This window comes from Adiantum capillus-veneris, chromosome 9 (genome assembly GCF_014529385.1).
Source record: "Adiantum capillus-veneris isolate H3 chromosome 9, ASM1452938v2, whole genome shotgun sequence".
NCBI lineage: Eukaryota > Viridiplantae > Streptophyta > Polypodiopsida > Polypodiales > Pteridaceae > Adiantum > Adiantum capillus-veneris.
Window position 1 is genome coordinate 35,177,365 of NC_140939.1, and position 19,303 is coordinate 35,196,667.

The 19,303-nt window shown below is 43.6% G+C and overlaps 1 protein-coding gene across 1 annotated transcript; it reads right to left on the reverse strand.

Annotated features, from left to right (window-relative positions):
* Positions 1-404: 404 nt before the first annotated feature.
* Positions 405-3,854, reverse strand: LOC147450328 (uncharacterized). Its single transcript, XM_086519586.1, has 4 exons — positions 3,312-3,854; positions 3,013-3,213; positions 1,655-2,902; positions 405-1,118 (listed from the first exon to the last, which is right to left on the reverse strand). Exons 2-4 carry the CDS (start codon positions 3,202-3,204, stop codon positions 939-941), a joined length of 1,620 nt encoding a protein of 539 aa, XP_086375712.1. The 5' UTR covers positions 3,205-3,213; positions 3,312-3,854; the 3' UTR covers positions 405-938.
* Between the last annotated feature and the right edge of the window lie 15,449 nt (positions 3,855-19,303).

Consider the following 19,303-nt stretch of genomic DNA (forward strand, 5'->3'; position numbering starts at 1 on the left):
AAGGCGTACAAGGAGGTAAAACCTGGAAGGTAGACCGTCCCACATGGTCGTTTGGGTACACTTCCAATTATGGCACATTTACCAGTATGCACCCCATCCATTTTGATGGACCTTCTAAATACCATTGGAGGGCCCTAGGAAAGCCCTTTTATGTCTTAAAGAACACACCCACATGCCCTCTCCCCTGCACCCTACCCAAAACAAGGTTAAGAATCACAAGGACATTCTACAGCAAGAAAAACTCATAAGGCCCATTGACTATAGAGCTTTGCAAGCTCTCTTCTTCTCTAAAGCATGTTTTACAATGCCAAAAATCCTAGCATTCAAAAATTGATAAACTACCCAAACGTTGTTTATGTTGGAACAGAAGACCCAACTTCGATTTGCCATGGCAACTCAAAACATAGAAACCTTCCATGTGTCCATAGGAAATATGTTATCTACAATTTAATCTCAAATGGATGGTGCCACAACAGATAATAAGCATTCACATGTTATCTACAACTTTGCCAATACTCAACACTTTGTATCTCAGCAGGCTATTCACTTTCACCTATACTGTATAAAGAGGGAAAATGGCAATCAAACTCAATGTTGGGTCCCTCTTCAACTTCAAGCAAAGAAAGGCTTCACAGTGAAAAGGTTCAAGAAAAAGTATCAGACGTTGATATCCATACTGATAACGCATGTGGGTTGTCTCCAAATGCAAAAAATGTCAACTCTTCAGACATCAATGACTCCCACACCATGTCAACACTTTCAATGAGTCCCAGAAACAACCCTTGCGATCCCCGACGTGTCCCAAACAATTTTGCTGAAACAATTGAACTGAAGCTGGTTGCAGCATAATCTGGTTAAAACTTCTTTTGCAAGTGACCATACACTATAGCCATGATAACATTCAAATGGATGCTAGTCAAGTGAAGGTCATGGATTGGCTATGAATTGGAGCGGGCCAAACTTTCCTGCCTCTCAAATTCTGATGCCAGTTTCTCCAAAACATCATCAATATCAGGAGCAGACATTTCTTGGGCTACTGTCTTCTGGAAGGCAACCCCTACAGTATCCAAAGCATGGACAGGTTGAGCCCCTGGCATTTCTTTTGATTCCACTATAACCTGCAGACAGACCAAAATTAGCCCTTTCAAACCTAACAAACCACCTCTCAGCAGTAAAGGCCAGTTATAACAAAATCCTTCCCCACCAATCCACTATCAAGACACTTCCCTCTCGTCTGGTTTTGGTATCCTCGCTCGCTGTCATAGGTGCTCTTCCATTTCTATTTTTGCGGGGTCCTCAATAAATGGCACCATATTTATGGGGATTACATTATAGCCATCTTTGTCGCAGATTTGGGCTTGAGGTTCTACGGCACAGGTGTCTATAGTGGCTAAGATATGCACCCATCCTGATTGATTCAAACTAGCTAGCACCACAAATAACAAGCTGTCACTGCCTCAATATTATTTTTTGCAGTGACATACAAAGAGCCTATGTTTATGACTCCATGGGACTGCCGTACTTGACACAACAGACTTGAGCCATCATAGGCAAATGCTCAACAATTTTGCAGCTTCCCTTCACAGCAAAACAATGTAGCACCTGCTAGCTTTCAGAAGAGCAAAATTAACAAGAGAACTCGAACTGTTGTTACCTTCAAACTTGACAGGACCTTGACATCACATAGAACATCATTTCTCGGTGGATCTGTTGGAGCATGATCACCATTTTCTGGCAAATCCTTGTGATCCTTTTCTTCATGAACCGCTGTCGATGGGTCATTGCTCTGGACCTCGACTTTTTCTAGAATATACCAGCCGTCGTCAGAGACCGTTTCCCCTGTTGAATCCTTTTGCAAATCATTATTTACAGGCAAGAGTTCTTCCGGCATCTGCCCTTCATGTACACCTCCATCAACAAAGCAGTTGTGCTTAACTCTGTACGCATCAGAATTTGCAACGCCAATTGCCTCGGTCTTGGCACTCTGGTCCTTCCCCAGGAGCAAGCTTTTGAATCGCAAAATCTCTTCCATTCTCTGTTCAGAATGAGAGCACTGCATACAAGCTCCATTCGCAGTTATGTCACCACCCTTACTTTCTTCAAGTTCATTCTTCTGTTTGGGATTATTGACTAGTATCTCACCCTCGATTTCATGGACGCAGTTTTGAGACTCTAATTCCACCACCCCCTTCCCTGCACTTTTGTATTTTTCTTGGGGCTCCACTTCTTCTGTCCCAACTTGTTTCTTCTGCCTTGGACTATGATCAATCGTCTGCCCCTCATTCTCATCACTTGCTTCCTGAGACTCCAAAGTCACTACCCTCTTCCTTACTTCCTCAAAAGGATACGGTTGCAGCCCTAAAGGTACATATTCTGGAGTGACAGACTCCCTTAGTGCCATGGCCTTTTCTGCTTCAATGCATGAATCTATTCCTGATGTCTTGGATTCATCCTGTCGAAGATAGGAAGCCCCTTTGTCATGGGAAATGTCTCCCTGTGTAGCTGAGGTCTCATATACCAGCATGACTGGTCGTACTTGTGTTGCAAAACTAGCCTTTGAGGAAGCAAATGGTTCCTCCACTGAATTCATAGTACCAGCTTTCATGGTGGATATCACAGGTGTTCTCGTGAGCTCAAGTGCATCAACCTCGATAAGAACTGGATCTTCATTAAGTTCAAAGCCAGTTGGTCCCAAAATCTTTGGACCTTTCTCTACTCTCTCTTTCCCAGAAGTCTGTCTGTCAAAAGAAAGGTTACCATTAATTTCTCTGTCAATGATCTGCTTCGTATTCATGTAGTTGTCTTCAAGAACCTTTCCTTCAACTTTGGACTCTCCTTCAGCATCAAAATTTGCACAAATATTCTTCTCTGCCTCTGCAAGGATGTCGAATTCGCGCTCTTTCTGTCTCAAAAACAAACAAACCCATGATGAGCGGTGAGACCTGATCGTGTTTTCAGCCAAGAAATATATCATCAAGAGCCCTACAAAGCATGCAAAAAATAGAATTGAACCTTGACAATGGCATTTTGAATGCCGCACTCTGAAGTCTCCTGCTGTTTGATAACGGTATTCAATCCAGCATCCACATCGATTCTCTTCGCTTCTATGTTCTTGCTAGCAGCTTCATCTTGAGCCTTCTCTTCTAGCATCTCCATAGCCCCTTCAAACTCTGCAGTCTTGGGCTTGCTGGAGCACCCTCCCATGATCCTCTACTGCGATTTGACAGATTACAAGCTTTTAAAAAATGCACACTCAACTTCCGCGTGCAGCATTACAGCTACCGAAAGCTATCTTGCTCTGCGATACGAACCTGACAATCGCAATGTGGCATCACTAAAGGAATTCTTGCTCAGCAAAGAGAAAATTGAGACGGCTGAATCAAAATGAGAGGTGGGAGGATGAGCATGGCCAAGACATGGGTTTCTTGATCGACGAAGCTGACAACCTCAACAATCTTTACGGGTCTACAGTTCCTTGGCTGCGAAACTGTGCTAACAACGATCCCCTTCGAAGGGAGGTGGCTAGCTAGTTAGGGCTAGCAATGATTGCGGACAGGAACGCCACGGGAAAAGACCCAGGCGAGTGGCCCAGCCTTGCGGGCAGCTAATAACAGCAAGAATGGAAGCAAGGTAGGTAACGATTCACGGCTGGGAGCTCAAGGCAAGAAAGCTGAAGGCTAGCGATCATTAGGGTTTTCTGCAGAAAAAGGTTGGGGGAGCAAAAGCTGACCGTAGTAGCAGAAGAAGGCAGCCAAAGCTTGGCTGAATCCTCGCAGGGTGAGTGTGTGTGTGTGTGTGTGTGTGTGTGTGTGTGTGTGAGAGAGAGAGAGAGAGAGAGAGAGACGGGTGCGTGCATGTGCGGAAGCTCGCTTCTTGAAAAGTGAAGGCGGGAGTGATTGGGAACTTAAAAGTCGACAAAAGTATGGATCGTGGGCAATGCCATTGGTGTGCCTGTCAAGCTTTCGTCAATAGCAAAAAGAATCTAAAAATCTCCATCTATCTATACTCCATATGAATGAGACTAATATTCCGGCTGCTACGTGTCTTCAAAAGCACATTCCGGCTCAAATACAGGCAGGGCAATCTGAGGAGTTCAATTGCAAGAAAACGTTAGGCGAGCACTTCACCCAACCTTGCAAGAAAACAAGAAGAGAGAGACCCTTCAATTCACCTGGCCGTCGTGCTATAAAAGCATCGCTGAGTGAAAAGTTTCGCTGCTGCTAACCTACGACATTGTGCAAGGTGAGCTAGATTATAGAGTATAGATAGATTTGGCTCTCTCCCGCCATAGTATGCAATAGCCAACTAATGCTCTTTCTGTTGCTATGCTAGGCGGTTCTCTCCATTGGCTGTAGGTGGTTCGCTTCTCTCCATTGGCGCAGCCACCTGACTGACAACGACCAACCGCCCAGGTTCTCTCTCTCTCTCTCTCTCTCTCTCTCTCTCTCTCTCTCTCTCTCTCTCTCTCTCTCTCTCTCTCTCTCTCTCTCTCAGATACTGTGTCGGGAGGGCAGCAGGAGGCTTATAAGCCTTTCTCAACCTTTCTCTCTCTCGGTTCTCCCTTCGGCCAGCAGGGGAAAGAAAAAAGGCAGGCCCTTACAAGCGTTTCACTTCGTGGACGTGGGAAGCTGTCGCTTGCCACTGCTTATGTTGTCGGCTTCGCTACCAACAAAGCTGCCTCTGCACTTTAGCTATGATCTCTCTCTCTCTCTCTCTCTCTCTCTCTCTCTCTCTCTCTCTCTCTCTCTCACACACACACACACACACACACACACACACACACACAGGATAATTGTCTCTGCAATTGCGCTACCTCTACCCGCTTTGTGAGCTTGGTGTGCATGCACGGGAGGAAAGCATGGCGGGGGAGGAAAGCTTGCAGCCACACAGAGAGCGAGTGAGAGTGTGCCTGCACGCTCTAGGCTACCAGGGCCAAGCAAGGGAGAGAAGAGAGGTTGTTGTACATTTGTCGGGCTGTGAGCAGTCGCGGGTGTCGATGGATAGTATCCGAACTGTCCGAAGTTGTAACATTTAATGGCCTAAAATCTTATTTGTAGCGGAAATTAGCATGAACATAGTGGGCATTTCATTAGAATAGATTCCTAATGAGAATTACAAGAGTGCTTGGGTGGAGAGAGCAACAAAAAGCATAACACCTAGTTAGATAGCATCGACAATACTTTCAAAAGAGAGAGCAACTAAGCTATTGACAACAGTTGAGGACCGGATTTGCATGGAGCCGGTCCCCCCTCCAAAAGGCTTTGTATTATGGTTTCTCCCATCAAGAGAGACATTGTACAATACAATTCTTTGTGTTCCTTCAAGACTAGCTAGTGCAATGAAGATGGAAGCTTCATACACCAAGCAAAACACTTAATCAAACACAACTTGAATTATCCCCGTTCTCAGACCCAAGACCTCACACACCTTCGAAGATGGTGAGAGCTAGCAGGGTATGAGAGTAGATTGAGAGAAAAAAGAAGTATCTTACGAGAAAGAAGTACATCTCCTCACATAATCACTCATATTAGCATAGCTTAGCTTAGTAATTAGCTTGGTAGAGAAGATGAGCATGCATTGAAGCTTGGCTCTTGGTTGGATTTGCATCCACATGCCAAGAGAGTGTTGATGTAGGCTTCTATCTCACAAGCTTGGAGTAGGTGATGAGCTCTCCATTAAAGCTTGGGAGGAGATAGAGTATTTTCCCCTTCACACATGGTCAAGTGTGAGAGTGTGTGTGTCAATGCCAAGCAAAAATCAGCCCCCTCTCTCTCTTGGGCGAGCCCTAGCTGCTAAGTTAGGCTGGCTTTTGCCTCATTGGACCTCCCCAGGTCAAGCCAATAGGGATTAAGCAGCATAAGTGATAGCCTTCTGACATGTGTCCCCCTTTCCCCTTTTGTGAGAGCTTTAGATAATTAAATAATTAAACTAAACTCTCATTGGACCCCTTTGCCTCCTGGCCAATAGGAATCAGGCAAGCCATGGGGCTCCTGAATGCTCATTGGACCCCTTGGGAGACTGCCCAATAGTCTTCTAGGACACTTAATTCTTATTGGTTTCTTTTATTAAATGTTTTTAAATTAATTAAACTAGATTTACTCTAGCCTAATTCTCATTGGTCCACTTCAAGGGTCTTCCAATAGGAATTGGGCACACCTTGTGGGCATCTGGCCTAGGGAGCTGACATGTGTCCCTCATTCCCTTTGTGTAAAGGGAGCCTGTGTGTGTGTGTGTGGCTTTCTCTCTCATCCCCTAGCTTTGGGGCTCGCCCCCTCCCATGTAGGGATGTAGAAAGACTTTTTGGGGCACACATTAAGCATCCAATTTTCCCTAAGGTTGACCTTTGGACACAACCTTTGAATTTTGGAACCTTAGCATTTTGGAAGTCTTAATGGACTGAACCTTAGGGTCTTTTTAGCCCATTGTTTCACATGGCTCTTTTGCAGATGGCCCCCCCCTTTGGATCCCTATTTTCCCTCCTTTGGATCCCTACTGTGGCCGGTCTGCTAACTTAACCAATATTCTAGCTTTTTCTCCCTTGGCACTTCCCCACATTAAATGATCAGTTTAATATGAGAAAATCATTTAGGAGAATTAGATATTGATTATTATGACATTACCTCTCTCTTGAAATCATAGTCGTCCTCGACTATGGTGTAGAGAAGATAAAGCATATGCATGAGTCCTTTTCTTAGTGGGTAGAGGATCCCTATGTTACCCTACGACATCATTCCATAATGGATGACTAGTCCATTTGGCGCTTGAGAGCCTGAGGCTACCGCAAGCATGTCTGCACATTAGTTCTATCAGTCTTCCATAGTAGAGTGACAAGCTCTACTTGGTGTTCAGGAGACGTCGTCTCCGCAAACTTGATCTAAGCATGCATACTACTTCATTTTTGTGCACAAATAAAGAAAAAGAGAGTCTTATAAGACAAAAATTTTTGTTCATTTTTAACATTTTGTACATTTGCTTACTCTTGGGAAGCATTGTAAGCATTGACAAGGTTTAGGTTATCCTTTAATTGTATGCCTTGCATCCATCTAGCATCTTCAAAAGGATAATTCTTAAACTTAATAAGATATCGTCGGATAGTCTTACCGCCTCTTAATACCTTGTCTTCATGTCGGAGAATGGACTCGGGCTGCAGCACCTCCTCGTGGTCCTCGATCTCCGGTGGGTCTTCAATAGTTGGTTCTTGAGGTGGCTCTCCTTTGTAAGGCTTTAAGAGGCTCACATGAAAAGCATTGTGTATGAGCCAATGATTGGGCAACTTAAGTTGATAGGCCATCTCATTGATTGGCCTAAGAATCTGGAAGGGACCATAGTACCTTTTTGCTAGTTTAGCATAGTACTTTTGGTGGCCCGTAGGATTCTTGCCCGTCGTGTGCCTTAATCGAGCCTTGGGAAACTTTAACAAGACCCAATCGTTTTCTTTAAAGGCTTGGGCTCTTCTGTGCTTGTCAGCAGCAGCCTTTTGCCTTTGCTGTGAGATAGAGATAGCATCCTTAATCTTTTGGAAAGATTCTTGTAGGTCTCGGCTATACTCATCTGCAGCGAAGATCTTCCCATGTACCTTAAGTAGCAAGGGACTTTTTGATCTTCCCTCAATTACCTCGAAAGGTGCTTTTCCTGTAGAAGTATGTACAGTGTTATTGTAAGCATACTCTACTAAGGGTAAGTACTTCTCCCATTGGGATCTTTGATCTACTTCCGTTACATAGGCTTTTAGTAGATCGAGAATAGTTAGGTTAGCTATTTCACTTTGGCCATCAGTTTGTGGATGATAGGCCGAAGAGAAGTTTAGCCTTGTTCCTAAATTCTCAAAGAGACCCTTCCAGAAATTACTGGTCATTCTAGGATCTCTATCCGACACTATGGACATTGGCAAGCCATGGTACTTGAAAATTTGTGAAATGAAGAGGGTTGCCATTTGATGGGCTTTGATAGTCTTTTTGACAGGTATAAAATGAGCTTGTTTACTGAACCTGTCTACTATCGTCCATATTCCCGTATTCCCATGGATAGACTTAGGCAATCCAAAGATAAAATCCATGGATATGCTCTCCCATGGTGAATTAGGGATTGGCAAGGGTTGAAGCAATCCAAGTTGCTTCCCTCTATCAAATTTTGTCTTTTGACATACCACACATTTGGAAACATACTCATGTATGTTCACTTTCATGGTAGGCCAATAGAAATATGTTTCAATTCCCTTTAGGGTAGACTGAATCCCTCTATGCCCCGCATATGGGGGAGCATGAGATTCATACATTACTTTCTCACGTAGTGAGTTAGTAACGCATAGTCTATTGCCATAGAGAAGATAACCATCTTGTAAAGTAAATGGTTCTTCTTTCTTCCCTAATGCAAGGGCTGAAATCACATCTCTAAAATCGGGATCAATAGCATACTCATCTATCATTGAAGATAGATCATTGTGAGTTGCTATGGAAACCGCATTCACTCTCGGTCGTCTTGAGAGTGCATCGGCTACTTGATTATGCTTGCCAGCAATGTGAGCAATATGAAAATGAAATTGCGAAAGGAAATTTGCCCACCTCATTTGTTTGTCGGAGAGCTTGGTCTGCGTCATGAAGTACTTAAGACTTTGGTGATCCGTTCGCAGAATGAAAGGAGTCCCCAATAAATAGTGCTTCCATGAGTCTAAGGCATGTAGAACTGCAAGGAGTTCTTTTTCGTATATGCCTAGAGCTTGCTCAACAGGGTCGAGCCTTCGACTCTCATAGCCTATGGCGTGCCCTTCTTGGAGCAAAACAGCCCCAAGGCAATCACCACAAGCATCACATTGGACCTCAAATGGTTTTGAGAGATCCGGTAGTGTAAGCACAGGTTGAGAGATAAGCTTTTCTTTAAGCTTTTCGAAAGCATTGTTCTCCTTAGCAGACCACGTATACCTAACATTTTTCTTTGTTAGGTCATGTAATGGTCCCGCAATTTGTGAGAACTTTTCTATGAAGCGTCTATAGTATGCACACATACCTATAAAGCTTCTTAGTTCATGAAGATTCCTTGGTTTAGGCCATCCTTTTATTACCTCTAACTTGGATGGATCCATTTGGATTCCATCTTGAGAGATAATGTGACCTAAATATTGAATCTCTTGCAAGAAAAATTCACTTTTCTTTCGATTAACATAAAGTTTATTCTCTCTTAAAACTTGAAATATTACCTGGAGGTGTTGCTTGTGTTCCTCTAATGAATTAGAGTAGATGATAATATCATCAAAGAACACTCCAGTGAAGGTTCGATGAGGTCTGAACAGCTTCTCCATCAAGCGGTTAAATGTGGCTGGTGCATTAGTCAAGCCAAAAGGCATGACAATGTATTCGTAAAGACCAAATGTAGTACGAAATGCGGTCTTTACAATGTCTTGATCAACTATCCTTATTTGATGATAGCCACTTTTTAGGTCAATCCTACTGAAGTAGGTCGATCCTTGTAGCTTATCAAATAGGTCTTCTACCCGTGGAACGGGAAACCTATTCTTGATAGTGATCCTATTTAGTGCTCTATAGTCGACACACATACGATATGTGCCGTCTTTCTTTTGCACTAATAGCACAGGTGAGCAAAATGGAGATGAGCTAGGCCTAACCATGCCCTTCTCAATTAACTCATGCACTTGCCGCATAATCTCCTCTTGTTGAGCTTGAGAAACTCTATAAGGAGGTTTGTTAGGCGGTGAACTTCCTGGAAGAAGTTCAATTGCATGGTCGTCATTACCTCGTTTAGGAGGTAGCTCACAAGGGATGTCGTCAATAAAGACATCTTGAAACCCCTTGAGAAAATTGGATAACTCTAATTCCTTTTGGTTGCTTTTATTTTCTTTTGCTAAAGCATTAGGTTCATTTTGAGAATCTTTAACAAAAATCATGTACACGGAAATAGAGCTCTTTATTGACTTGTTGAAAGCTGGTGTATGTACAATGGGGATGGTGTTACCCATCTCCCTAGCATCTATATACATGTCCTTTTCCCTGAACTTAAAGGAGATTCTCCTTTCAGGAAATTTAACATGGGCAGCCAGACGGTCAAACCATGGTGCCCCTAGGATTACATCCTCATGCTTGAGAGGAGAGATAAAGAAATCCTCTTTGTCCACATAGCCTTGGACATGAAGCCTCAATTTCCCGATTAAGGGAGTGACTGAAGCTTCTTGCCCCTTGAAGGCACTGTCTGCGGGTAGGATATCTCCCATCTCGTAGGATTGTATGCCTAGCTTGGTGGCTAACTCCATAGATATGAAATTGTGAGTAGAACCAGGGTCAAAGAGAATAAAAGCATCATGTTCTCTTACCTTTCCCCAAGCATGGCATAGAGGAGATCCTTTGTGGTGAGTTTGGTGAATCTCCTCCTCTTGGATTTCAACCAAAGAAGCTCTAGGAGGATCTTGGCGGTTGTTCTTTTGGGGACAAGCGCGGTACGCATGCCCTTGTTCGCCGCACTTGAAACACCGGTTATCTTTACGATAACGCTCAAGCTCTTCAGGAGAGAGTTTATTCTTTCCTTTGTAAACTCCCTTCTCTTTAGCTTTGTTGGAATTGCCCTTAGGAGACTTTTGGACATTGTCCTTCCCCTTAGGCTCATTGGAACCTTTGTTTTCCGGGGGCTTATTATTTCTTTTACCCCCCGTTTGGAAATTGATTCGCGAGGCCACCATAGTATGGTGTATTACCGCCGATATGGTACGTGGCCTTTGGGAGTTGACATACTCCGCCATTTCTTCGGTTAAGCCCGCACAAAATTGTTGCTTTTGCTCTCCAAAATCCAACTTTTTGAAGACAGTGGCTTTGAGTTGTAGGTCCCAAAACTTGTCTACATATTTGTGGATGGATTCATTGGGAGAGAGCTTTAAGCTTCGCCATTCGGTGAGTACTTTGTCTTTGGCATCGGTGGCCAAAAACTGCTTCATAATGGAAGCTCTTAAAGCCTTCCATGTTCGTGGAGCTTCACCGTTGGCTCGTAGGCTAGACCACCATTGTCTGGCGGACTTTTGAAAGTGCATAGCTACATGGCGTAGCTTAGAGGACTCCGTGAAGCCCTCATCTCCAAACGCCGCATCGAATTGCTGGATAAAGGCCAAAACTTTGTCTGTAGCACCGAAGGTGCCATCATAGGTAAGGAAAGAGATGCTCTTCCCTCCCTCTTTGAATTTCTTCAGCTTGGACGACCTCTTCCATGCGGCATAGGATTTCCTATGGCCTCTTCTTTTTGATGGTTCAAAAGTTGCACCATCACTTTCTTCAGAAGATGAAGAATTTGAAGAAGGTGGAGAAGAGGGTGACCTCTTTCTCGCCTTTTTCTTGTCTTGATCTTTGTCGTCTTCACCATAGCTTTCATAAGAGGAAGAGGATGAAGAAGATGGAGAAGAGGGTGTCCTCTTTCTCGCCTTTTTCTTCTCTTGCTTTTTATCATCCCTCTTTGAATTATGGCGTGGAGAAGAGTGTGATGGTCTTCTCCGCTTTGGTGGTGATGGAGAGCGTTTAGCCCGCCGTCTTCGTGGAGCCATCTCCGCCGAGGTGGCGGGAGACTCGCTTCTTTCTCGTTCCTTCGGTGGAGGCTCTTGAGTTCTCCTTTGGGAAGGAGATGCATCATCAAGAAGTAAGTTCTTGAGCCCTTCATATGGATTCTCTTCTTCTTCCCGAATCGGAGAGAGACCTCTTTTGGTAGTCTCACAAGGAGGCTTCCTAGGTGTTCTCTCGTCATGGTGATGAGCTTGGAGAATCCCGTGAGCACGGAGCTGCCGTTGCACTTCACTTTGGAGAGATGGATTGCCCATGGCTTGTTGAAGCCTAGAAACAAGATAATTAACAAGCATTGAAGCATCATTAGTAGCTTGCTCATGAGCAAAATCAAAGTTATCAACATTAATTTCACTCTCTTTAATATTGTCAGCCATTCTAACAACTTTTAGGTGTAAACTTTTTAGGTGTACTTTGGCACTTCAAGCCCTAGTTGCTACTCCTCTTTACCCCTTTAGAAAAAGCACTCAAGCTACTGTACCCGCGGCTCGAATACCATTAATTGCAAGGAATAGAAGAGAGGGTCTTTCGACACCAAAACAGCACCGGCTCCTGTCAAGCTTCTAATAGCTCAATAGTGGTTAAGCCGTAGGCAAGCCCCGTAGGACTCCACTATTAAGACCATAGCTCTCGACGGTGATGCCCCGTTAACTGCACAAAGGCAGGCGCACTGCAAGGCTGAAAAATCCCTATTCTACTTACTCACAGGCAATTAATAATACCAACCATTTGTAGCTAGCTTGAGGACCTCCCTTCTTGAGCAAGAAAAGAGAAACCTTGAGCTCTGATACCAATGTAACATTTAATGGCCTAAAATCTTATTTGTAGCGGAAATTAGCATGAACATAGTGGGCATTTCATTAGAATAGATTCCTAATGAGAATTACAAGAGTGCTTGGGTGGAGAGAGCAACAAAAAGCATAACACCTAGTTAGATAGCATCGACAATACTTTCAAAAGAGAGAGCAATTAAGCTATTGACAACAGTTGAGGACCGGATTTGCATGGAGCCGGTCCCCCCTCCAAAAGGCTTTGTATTATGGTTTCTCCCATCAAGAGAGACATTGTACAATACAATTCTTTGTGTTCCTTCAAGACTAGCTAGTGCAATGAAGATGGAAGCTTCATACACCAAGCAAAACACTTAATCAAACACAACTTGAATTATCCCCGTTCTCAGACCCAAGACCTCACACACCTTCGAAGATGGTGAGAGCTAGCAGGGTATGAGAGTAGATTGAGAGGAAAAAGAAGTATCTTACGAGAAAGAAGTACATCTCCTCACATAATCACTCATATTAGCATAGCTTAGCTTAGTAATTAGCTTGGTAGAGAAGATGAGCATGCATTGAAGCTTGGCTCTTGGTTGGATTTGCATCCACATGCCAAGAGAGTGTTGATGTAGGCTTCTATCTCACAAGCTTGGAGTAGGTGATGAGCTCTCCATTAAAGCTTGGGAGGAGATAGAGTATTTTCCTTCTTCACACATGGTCAAGTGTGAGAGTGTGTGTGTCAATGCCAAGCAAAAATCAGCCCCCTCTCTCTCTTGGGCGAGCCCTAGCTGCTAAGTTAGGCTGGCTTTTGCCTCATTGGACCTCCCCAGGTCAAGCCAATAGGGATTAAGCAGCATAAGTGATAGCCTTCTGACATGTGTCCCCCTTTCCCTTTTGTGAGAGCTTTAGATAATTAAATAATTAAACTAAACTCTCATTGGACCCCTTTGCCTCCTGGGCCAATAGAATCAGGCAAGCCATGGGGCTCCTGAATGCTCATTGGACCCCTTGGGAGACTGCCCAATAGTCTTCTAGGACACTTAATTCTTATTGGTTTTCTTTTATTAAATGTTTTTAAATTAATTAAACTAGATTTACTCTAGCCTAATTCTCATTGGTCCACTTCAAGGGTCTTCCAATAGGAATTGGCACACCTTGTGGGCATCTGGCCTAGGGAGCTGACATGTGTCCCTCATTCCCTTTGTGTAAAGGAGCCTGTGTGTGTGTGTGTGGCTTCTCTCTCATCCCCTAGCTTTGGGGCCGCCCCCTCCCATGTAGGATGTAGAAAGACTTTTTGGGGCACACATTAAGCATCCAATTTTCCCTAAGGTTGACCTTTGGACACAACCTTTGAATTTTGGAACCTTAGCATTTTGGAAGTCTTAATGGACTGAACCTTAGGGTCTTTTTAGCCCATTGTTTCACATGGCTCTTTTGCAGATGGCCCCCCCCTTTGGATCCCTATTTTCCCTCCTTTGGATCCCTACTGTGGCCGGTCTGCTAACTTAACCAATATTCTAGCTTTTTCTCCCTTGGCACTTCCCCACATTAAATGATCAGTTTAATATGAGAAAATCATTTAGGAGAATTAGATATTGATTATTATGACATTACCTCTCTCTTGAAATCATAGTCGTCCTCGACTATGGTGTAGAGAAGATAAAGCATATGCATGAGTCCTTTCTTAGCGGGTAGAGGATCCCTATGTTACCCTACGACATCATTCCATAATGGATGACTAGTCCATTTGGCGCTTGAGAGCCTGAGGCTACCGCAAGCATGTCTGCACATTAGTTCTATCAGTCTTCCATAGTAGAGTGACAAGCTCTACTTGGTGTTCAGGAGACGTCGTCTCCGCAAACTTGATCTAAGCATGCATACTACTTCATTTTTGTGCACAAATAAAGAAAAAGAGAGTCTTATAAGACAAAAATTTTTGTTCATTTTAACATTTTGTACATTTGCTTACTCTTGGGAAGCATTGTAAGCATTGACAAGGTTTAGGTTATCCTATTAATTGTATGCCTTGCATCCATCTAGCATCTTCAAAAGGATAATTCTTAAACTTAATAAGATATCGTCGGATAGTCTTACCGCCTTCTTAATACCTTGTCTTCATGTCGGAGAATGGACTCGGGCTGCAGCACCTCCTCGTGGTCCTCGATCTCCGGTGGGTCTTCAATAGTTGGTTCTTGAGGTGGCTCTCCTTTGTAAGGCTTTAAGAGGCCTCACATGAAAAGCATTGTGTATGAGCCAATGATTGGGAAACTTAAGTTGATAGGCCATCTCATTGATTGGCCTAAGAATCTGGAAGGGACCATAGTACCTTTTTGCTAGTTTAGCATAGTACTTTTGGTGGCCCGTAGGATTCTTGCCCGTCGTGTGCCTTAATCGAGCCTTGGGAAACTTTAACAAGACCCAATCGTTTTCTTTAAAGGCTTGGGCTCTTCTGTGCTTGTAGCGCAGCAGCCTTTTGCCTTTGCTGTGAGATAGAGATAGCATCCTTAATCTTTTGGAAAGATTGTTGTAGGTCTCGGCTATACTCATCTGCAGCGAAGATCTTCCCATGTACCTTAAGTAGCAAGGGACTTTTTTGATCTTCCTCAATTACCTCGAAAGGTGCTTTTCCTGTAGAAGTATGTACAGTGTTATTGTAGCATACTCTACTAAGGGTAAGTACTTCTCCCATTGGGATCTTTGATCTACTTCCGTTACATAGGCTTTTAGTAATCGAGAATAGTTAGGTTAGCTATTTCACTTGGGCCATCAGTTTGTGGATGATAGGCCGAAGAGAAGTTTAGCCTTGTTCTAAATTCTCAAAGAGACCCTTCCAGAAATTACTGGTCATTCTAGGATCTCTATCCGACACTATGGACATTGGCAAGCCATGGTACTTGAAAATTTGTGAAATGAAGAGGGTTGCCATTTGATGGGCTTTGATAGTCTTTTTGACAGGTATAAAATGAGCTTGTTTACTGAACCTGTCTACTATCGTCCATATTCCCGTATTCCCATGATAGACTTAGGCAATCCAAAGATAAAATCCATGGTTATGCTCTCCATGGTGAATTAGGCGCATATGGGGAGCATGAGATTCATACATTACTTTCTCACGTAGTGAGTTAGTAACGCATAGTCCTATTGCCATAGAGAAGATAACCATCTTGTAAAGTAAATGTTCTTCTTTCTTCCCTAATGCAAGGGCTGAAAATCACATCTCTAAAATCGGGATCAATAGCATACTCATCTATCATTGAAGATAGATCATTGTGAGTTGCTATGGAAACCGCATTCACTCTCGGTCGTCTTGAGAGTGCATCGGCTACTTGATTATGCTTGCCAGCAATGTGAGCAATATGAAAATGAAATGCGAAAGGAAATTTGCCCACCTCATTGTTTGTCGGAGAGCTTGGTCTGCGTCATGAAGTACTTAAGACTTTGGTGATCCGTTCGCAGAATGAAAGGATCCCCATAAAAAGTGCTTCCATGAGTCTAAGGCATGTAGAAACTGCAAGAGTTCTTTTTCGTATATGCCTAGAGCTTGCTCAACAGGTCGAGCCTTCGACTCTCATAGCCTATGGCGTGCCCTTCTTGGAGCAAAACAGCCCAAGGCAATCACCACAAGCATCACATTGGACCTCAAATGGTTTTGAGAGATCCGGTAGTGTAAGCACAGGTTGAGAGATAAGCTTATCTTTAAGCTTTTCGAAAGCATTGTTCTCCTTAGCAGACCACGTATACCTAACATTTTTTCTTTGTTAGGTCATGTAATGGTCCCGCAATTTGTGAGAACTTTTCTATGAAGCGTCTATAGTATGCACACATACCTATAAAGCTTCTTAGTTCATGAAGATTCCTTGGTTTAGCCATCCTTTTATTACCTCTAACTTGGATGGATCCATTTGGATTCCATCTTGAGAGATAATGTGACCTAAATATTGAATCTCTTGCAAGAAAAATTCACTTTTCTTTCGATTAACATAAAGTTTATTCTCTCTTAAAACTGAAATATTACCTGGAGGTGTTGCTTGTGTTCCTCTAATGAATTAGAGTAGATGATAATATCATCAAGAACACTCCAGTGAAGGTTCGATGAGGTCTGAACAGCTTCTCCATCAAGCGGTTAAATGTGGCTGGTGCATTAGTCAAGCCAAAAGCATGACAATGTATTCGTAAAGACCAAATGTAGTACGAAATGCGGTCTTTACAATGTCTTGATCAACTATCCTTATTTGATGATAGCCACTTTTTAGGTCAATCCTACTGAAGTAGGTCGATCCCTTGTAGCTTATAATAGTCTTCTACCCCCGTGGAACGGGAAACCTATTCTTGATAGTGATCCTATTTAGTGCTCTATAGTCGACACACATACGATATGTACCGTCTTTCTTTGCACTAATAGCACAGTGAGCAAAATGGAGATGAGCTAGCCTAACCATGCCCCTTCTCAATTAACTCATGCACTTGCGCATAATCTCCTCTTGTTGAGCTTGAGAAACTCTATAAGGAGGTTTGTTAGGCGGTGAACTTCCTGGAAGAAGTTCAATTGCATGGTCGTCATTACCTCGTTTAGGAGGTAGCTCAGAAGGGATGTCGTCAATAAAGACATCTTGAAACCCCTTGAGAAAATTGGATAACTCTAATTCCTTTTGGTTGCTTTTATTTTCTTTTGCTAAAGCATTAGGTTCATTTTGAAAATCTTTAACAAAAATCATGTACACGGAAATAGAGCTCTTTTATTGACTTGTTGAAAGCTGGTGTATGTACAATGGGGATGGTGTTACCCATCTCCTACATCTATATACATGTCCTTTTCCCTGAACTTAAAGGAGATTCTCCTTTCAGGAAATTTAACATGGGCAGCCAGACGGTCAAACCATGGTGCCCCTAGATGACATCCCATGCTTGAGAGTAGAGATAAAGAAATCCTCTTTGTCCACATAGCCTTGGACATGAAGCCTCAATTTCCCGATTAAGGGAGTGACTGAAGCTTCTTGCCCCTTGAAGCACTGTCTGCGGGTAGGATATCTCCCATCTCGTAGGATTGTATGCCTAGCTTGGTGGCTAACTCCATAGATATGAAATTGTGAGTAGAACCAGGGTCAAAGAGAATAAAAGCATCATTTCTCTTACCTTTCCCCAAGCATGGCATAGAGAGATCCTTTGTGGAGAGTTTGGTGAATCTCCTCCTCTTGGATTTCAACCAAAGAAGCTCTAGGAGGATCTTGGCGGTTGTTCTTTTGGGACAAGCGCGGTACGCATGCCCTTGTTCGCCGCACTTGAAACACCGGTTATCTTTACGATAACGCTCAAGCTCTTCAGGAGAGAGTTTATTCTTTCCTTTGTAAACTCCCTTCTCTTTAGCTTTGTTGGAATTGCCCTTAGGAACTTTTGACATTGTCCATCCCCCTAGGCTCATTGGAACCTTTGTTTTCCGGGGCTTATTATTTCTTTTACCCCCCGTTTGGAAATTGATTCGCGAGGCCACCATAGTATGGTGTATTACCGCCGATATGGTACGTGGCCTTTGGGAGTTGACATACTCCGCCATTTCTTCGGTTAAGCCCGCACAAAATTGTTGCTTTTGCTCTCCAAAATCCAACTTTTTGAAGACAGTGGCTTTGAGTTGTAGGTCCCAAAACTTGTCTACATATTTGTGGATGGATTCATTGGGAGAGAGCTTTAAGCTTCGCCATTCGGTGAGTACTTTGTCTTTGGCATCGGTGGCCAAAAACTGCTTCATAATGGAAGCTCTTAAAGCCTTCCATGTTCGTGGAGCTTCACCGTTGGCTCGTAGGCTAGACCACCATTGTCTGGCAGACTTTTGAAAGTGCATAGCTACATGGCGTAGCTTAGAGGACCTCCGTGAAGCCCTCATCTCCCAACGCCGCATCGAATTGCTGGATAAAGGCCAAAACTTTGTCGGTAGCACCGAAGGTGCCATCATAGGTAAGGAAAGAGATGCTCTTCCTCCCTCTTGAATTTCTTCAGCTTGGACGACCTCTTCCCATGCGGCATAGGATTTCCTATGGCCTCTTTCGTAGGCTAGACCACCATTGTCTGGCAGACTTTTGAAAGTGCATAGCTACATGGCGTAGCTTAGAGGACTCCGTGAAGCCCTCATCTCCAAACGCCGCATCGAATTGCTGGATAAAGGCCAAAACTTTGTCGTGTAGCACCGAAGGTGCCATCATAGGTAAGGAAAGAGATGCTCTTCTTCCCTCCCTCTTTGAATTTCTTCAGCTTGGACGACCTCTTCCATGCGGCATAGGATTTCCTATGGCCTCTTCTTTTTGATGGTTCAAAAGTTGCACACCATCACTTTCTTCAAAAGATGAAGAATTTGAAGAAGGTGGAGAAGAGGGTGACCTCTTTCTCGCCTTTTTCTTGTCTTGATCTTTGTCGTCTTCACCATAGCTTTCATAAGAGGAAGAGGATGAAGAAGATGGAGAAGAGGGTGTCCTCTTTCTCGCCTTTTTCTTCTCTTGCTTTTTATCATCCCTCTTTGAATTATGGCGTGGAGAAGAGTGTGATGGTCTTCTCCGCTTTGGTGGTGATGGAGAGCGTTTAGCCCGCCGTCTTCGTGGAGCCATCTCCGCCGAGGTGGCGGAGACTCGCTTCTTTCTCGTTCCTTCGGTGGAGGCTCTTGAGTTCTCCTTTGGGAAGGAGATGCATCATCAAGAAGTAAGTTCTTGAGCCCTTCATATGGATTCTCTTCTTCTTCCCGAATCGGAGAGAGACCTCTTTTGGTAGTCTCACAAGGAGGCTTCCTAGGTGTTCTCTCGTCATGGTGATGAGCTTGGAGAATCCCGTGAGCACGGAGCTGCCGTTGCACTTCACTTTGGAGAGATGGATTGCCCATGGCTTGTTGAAGCCTAGAAACAAGATAATTAACAAGCATTGAAGCATCATTAGTAGCTTGCTCATGAGCAAAATCAAAGTTATCAACATTAATTTCACTCTCTTTAATATTGTCAGCCATTC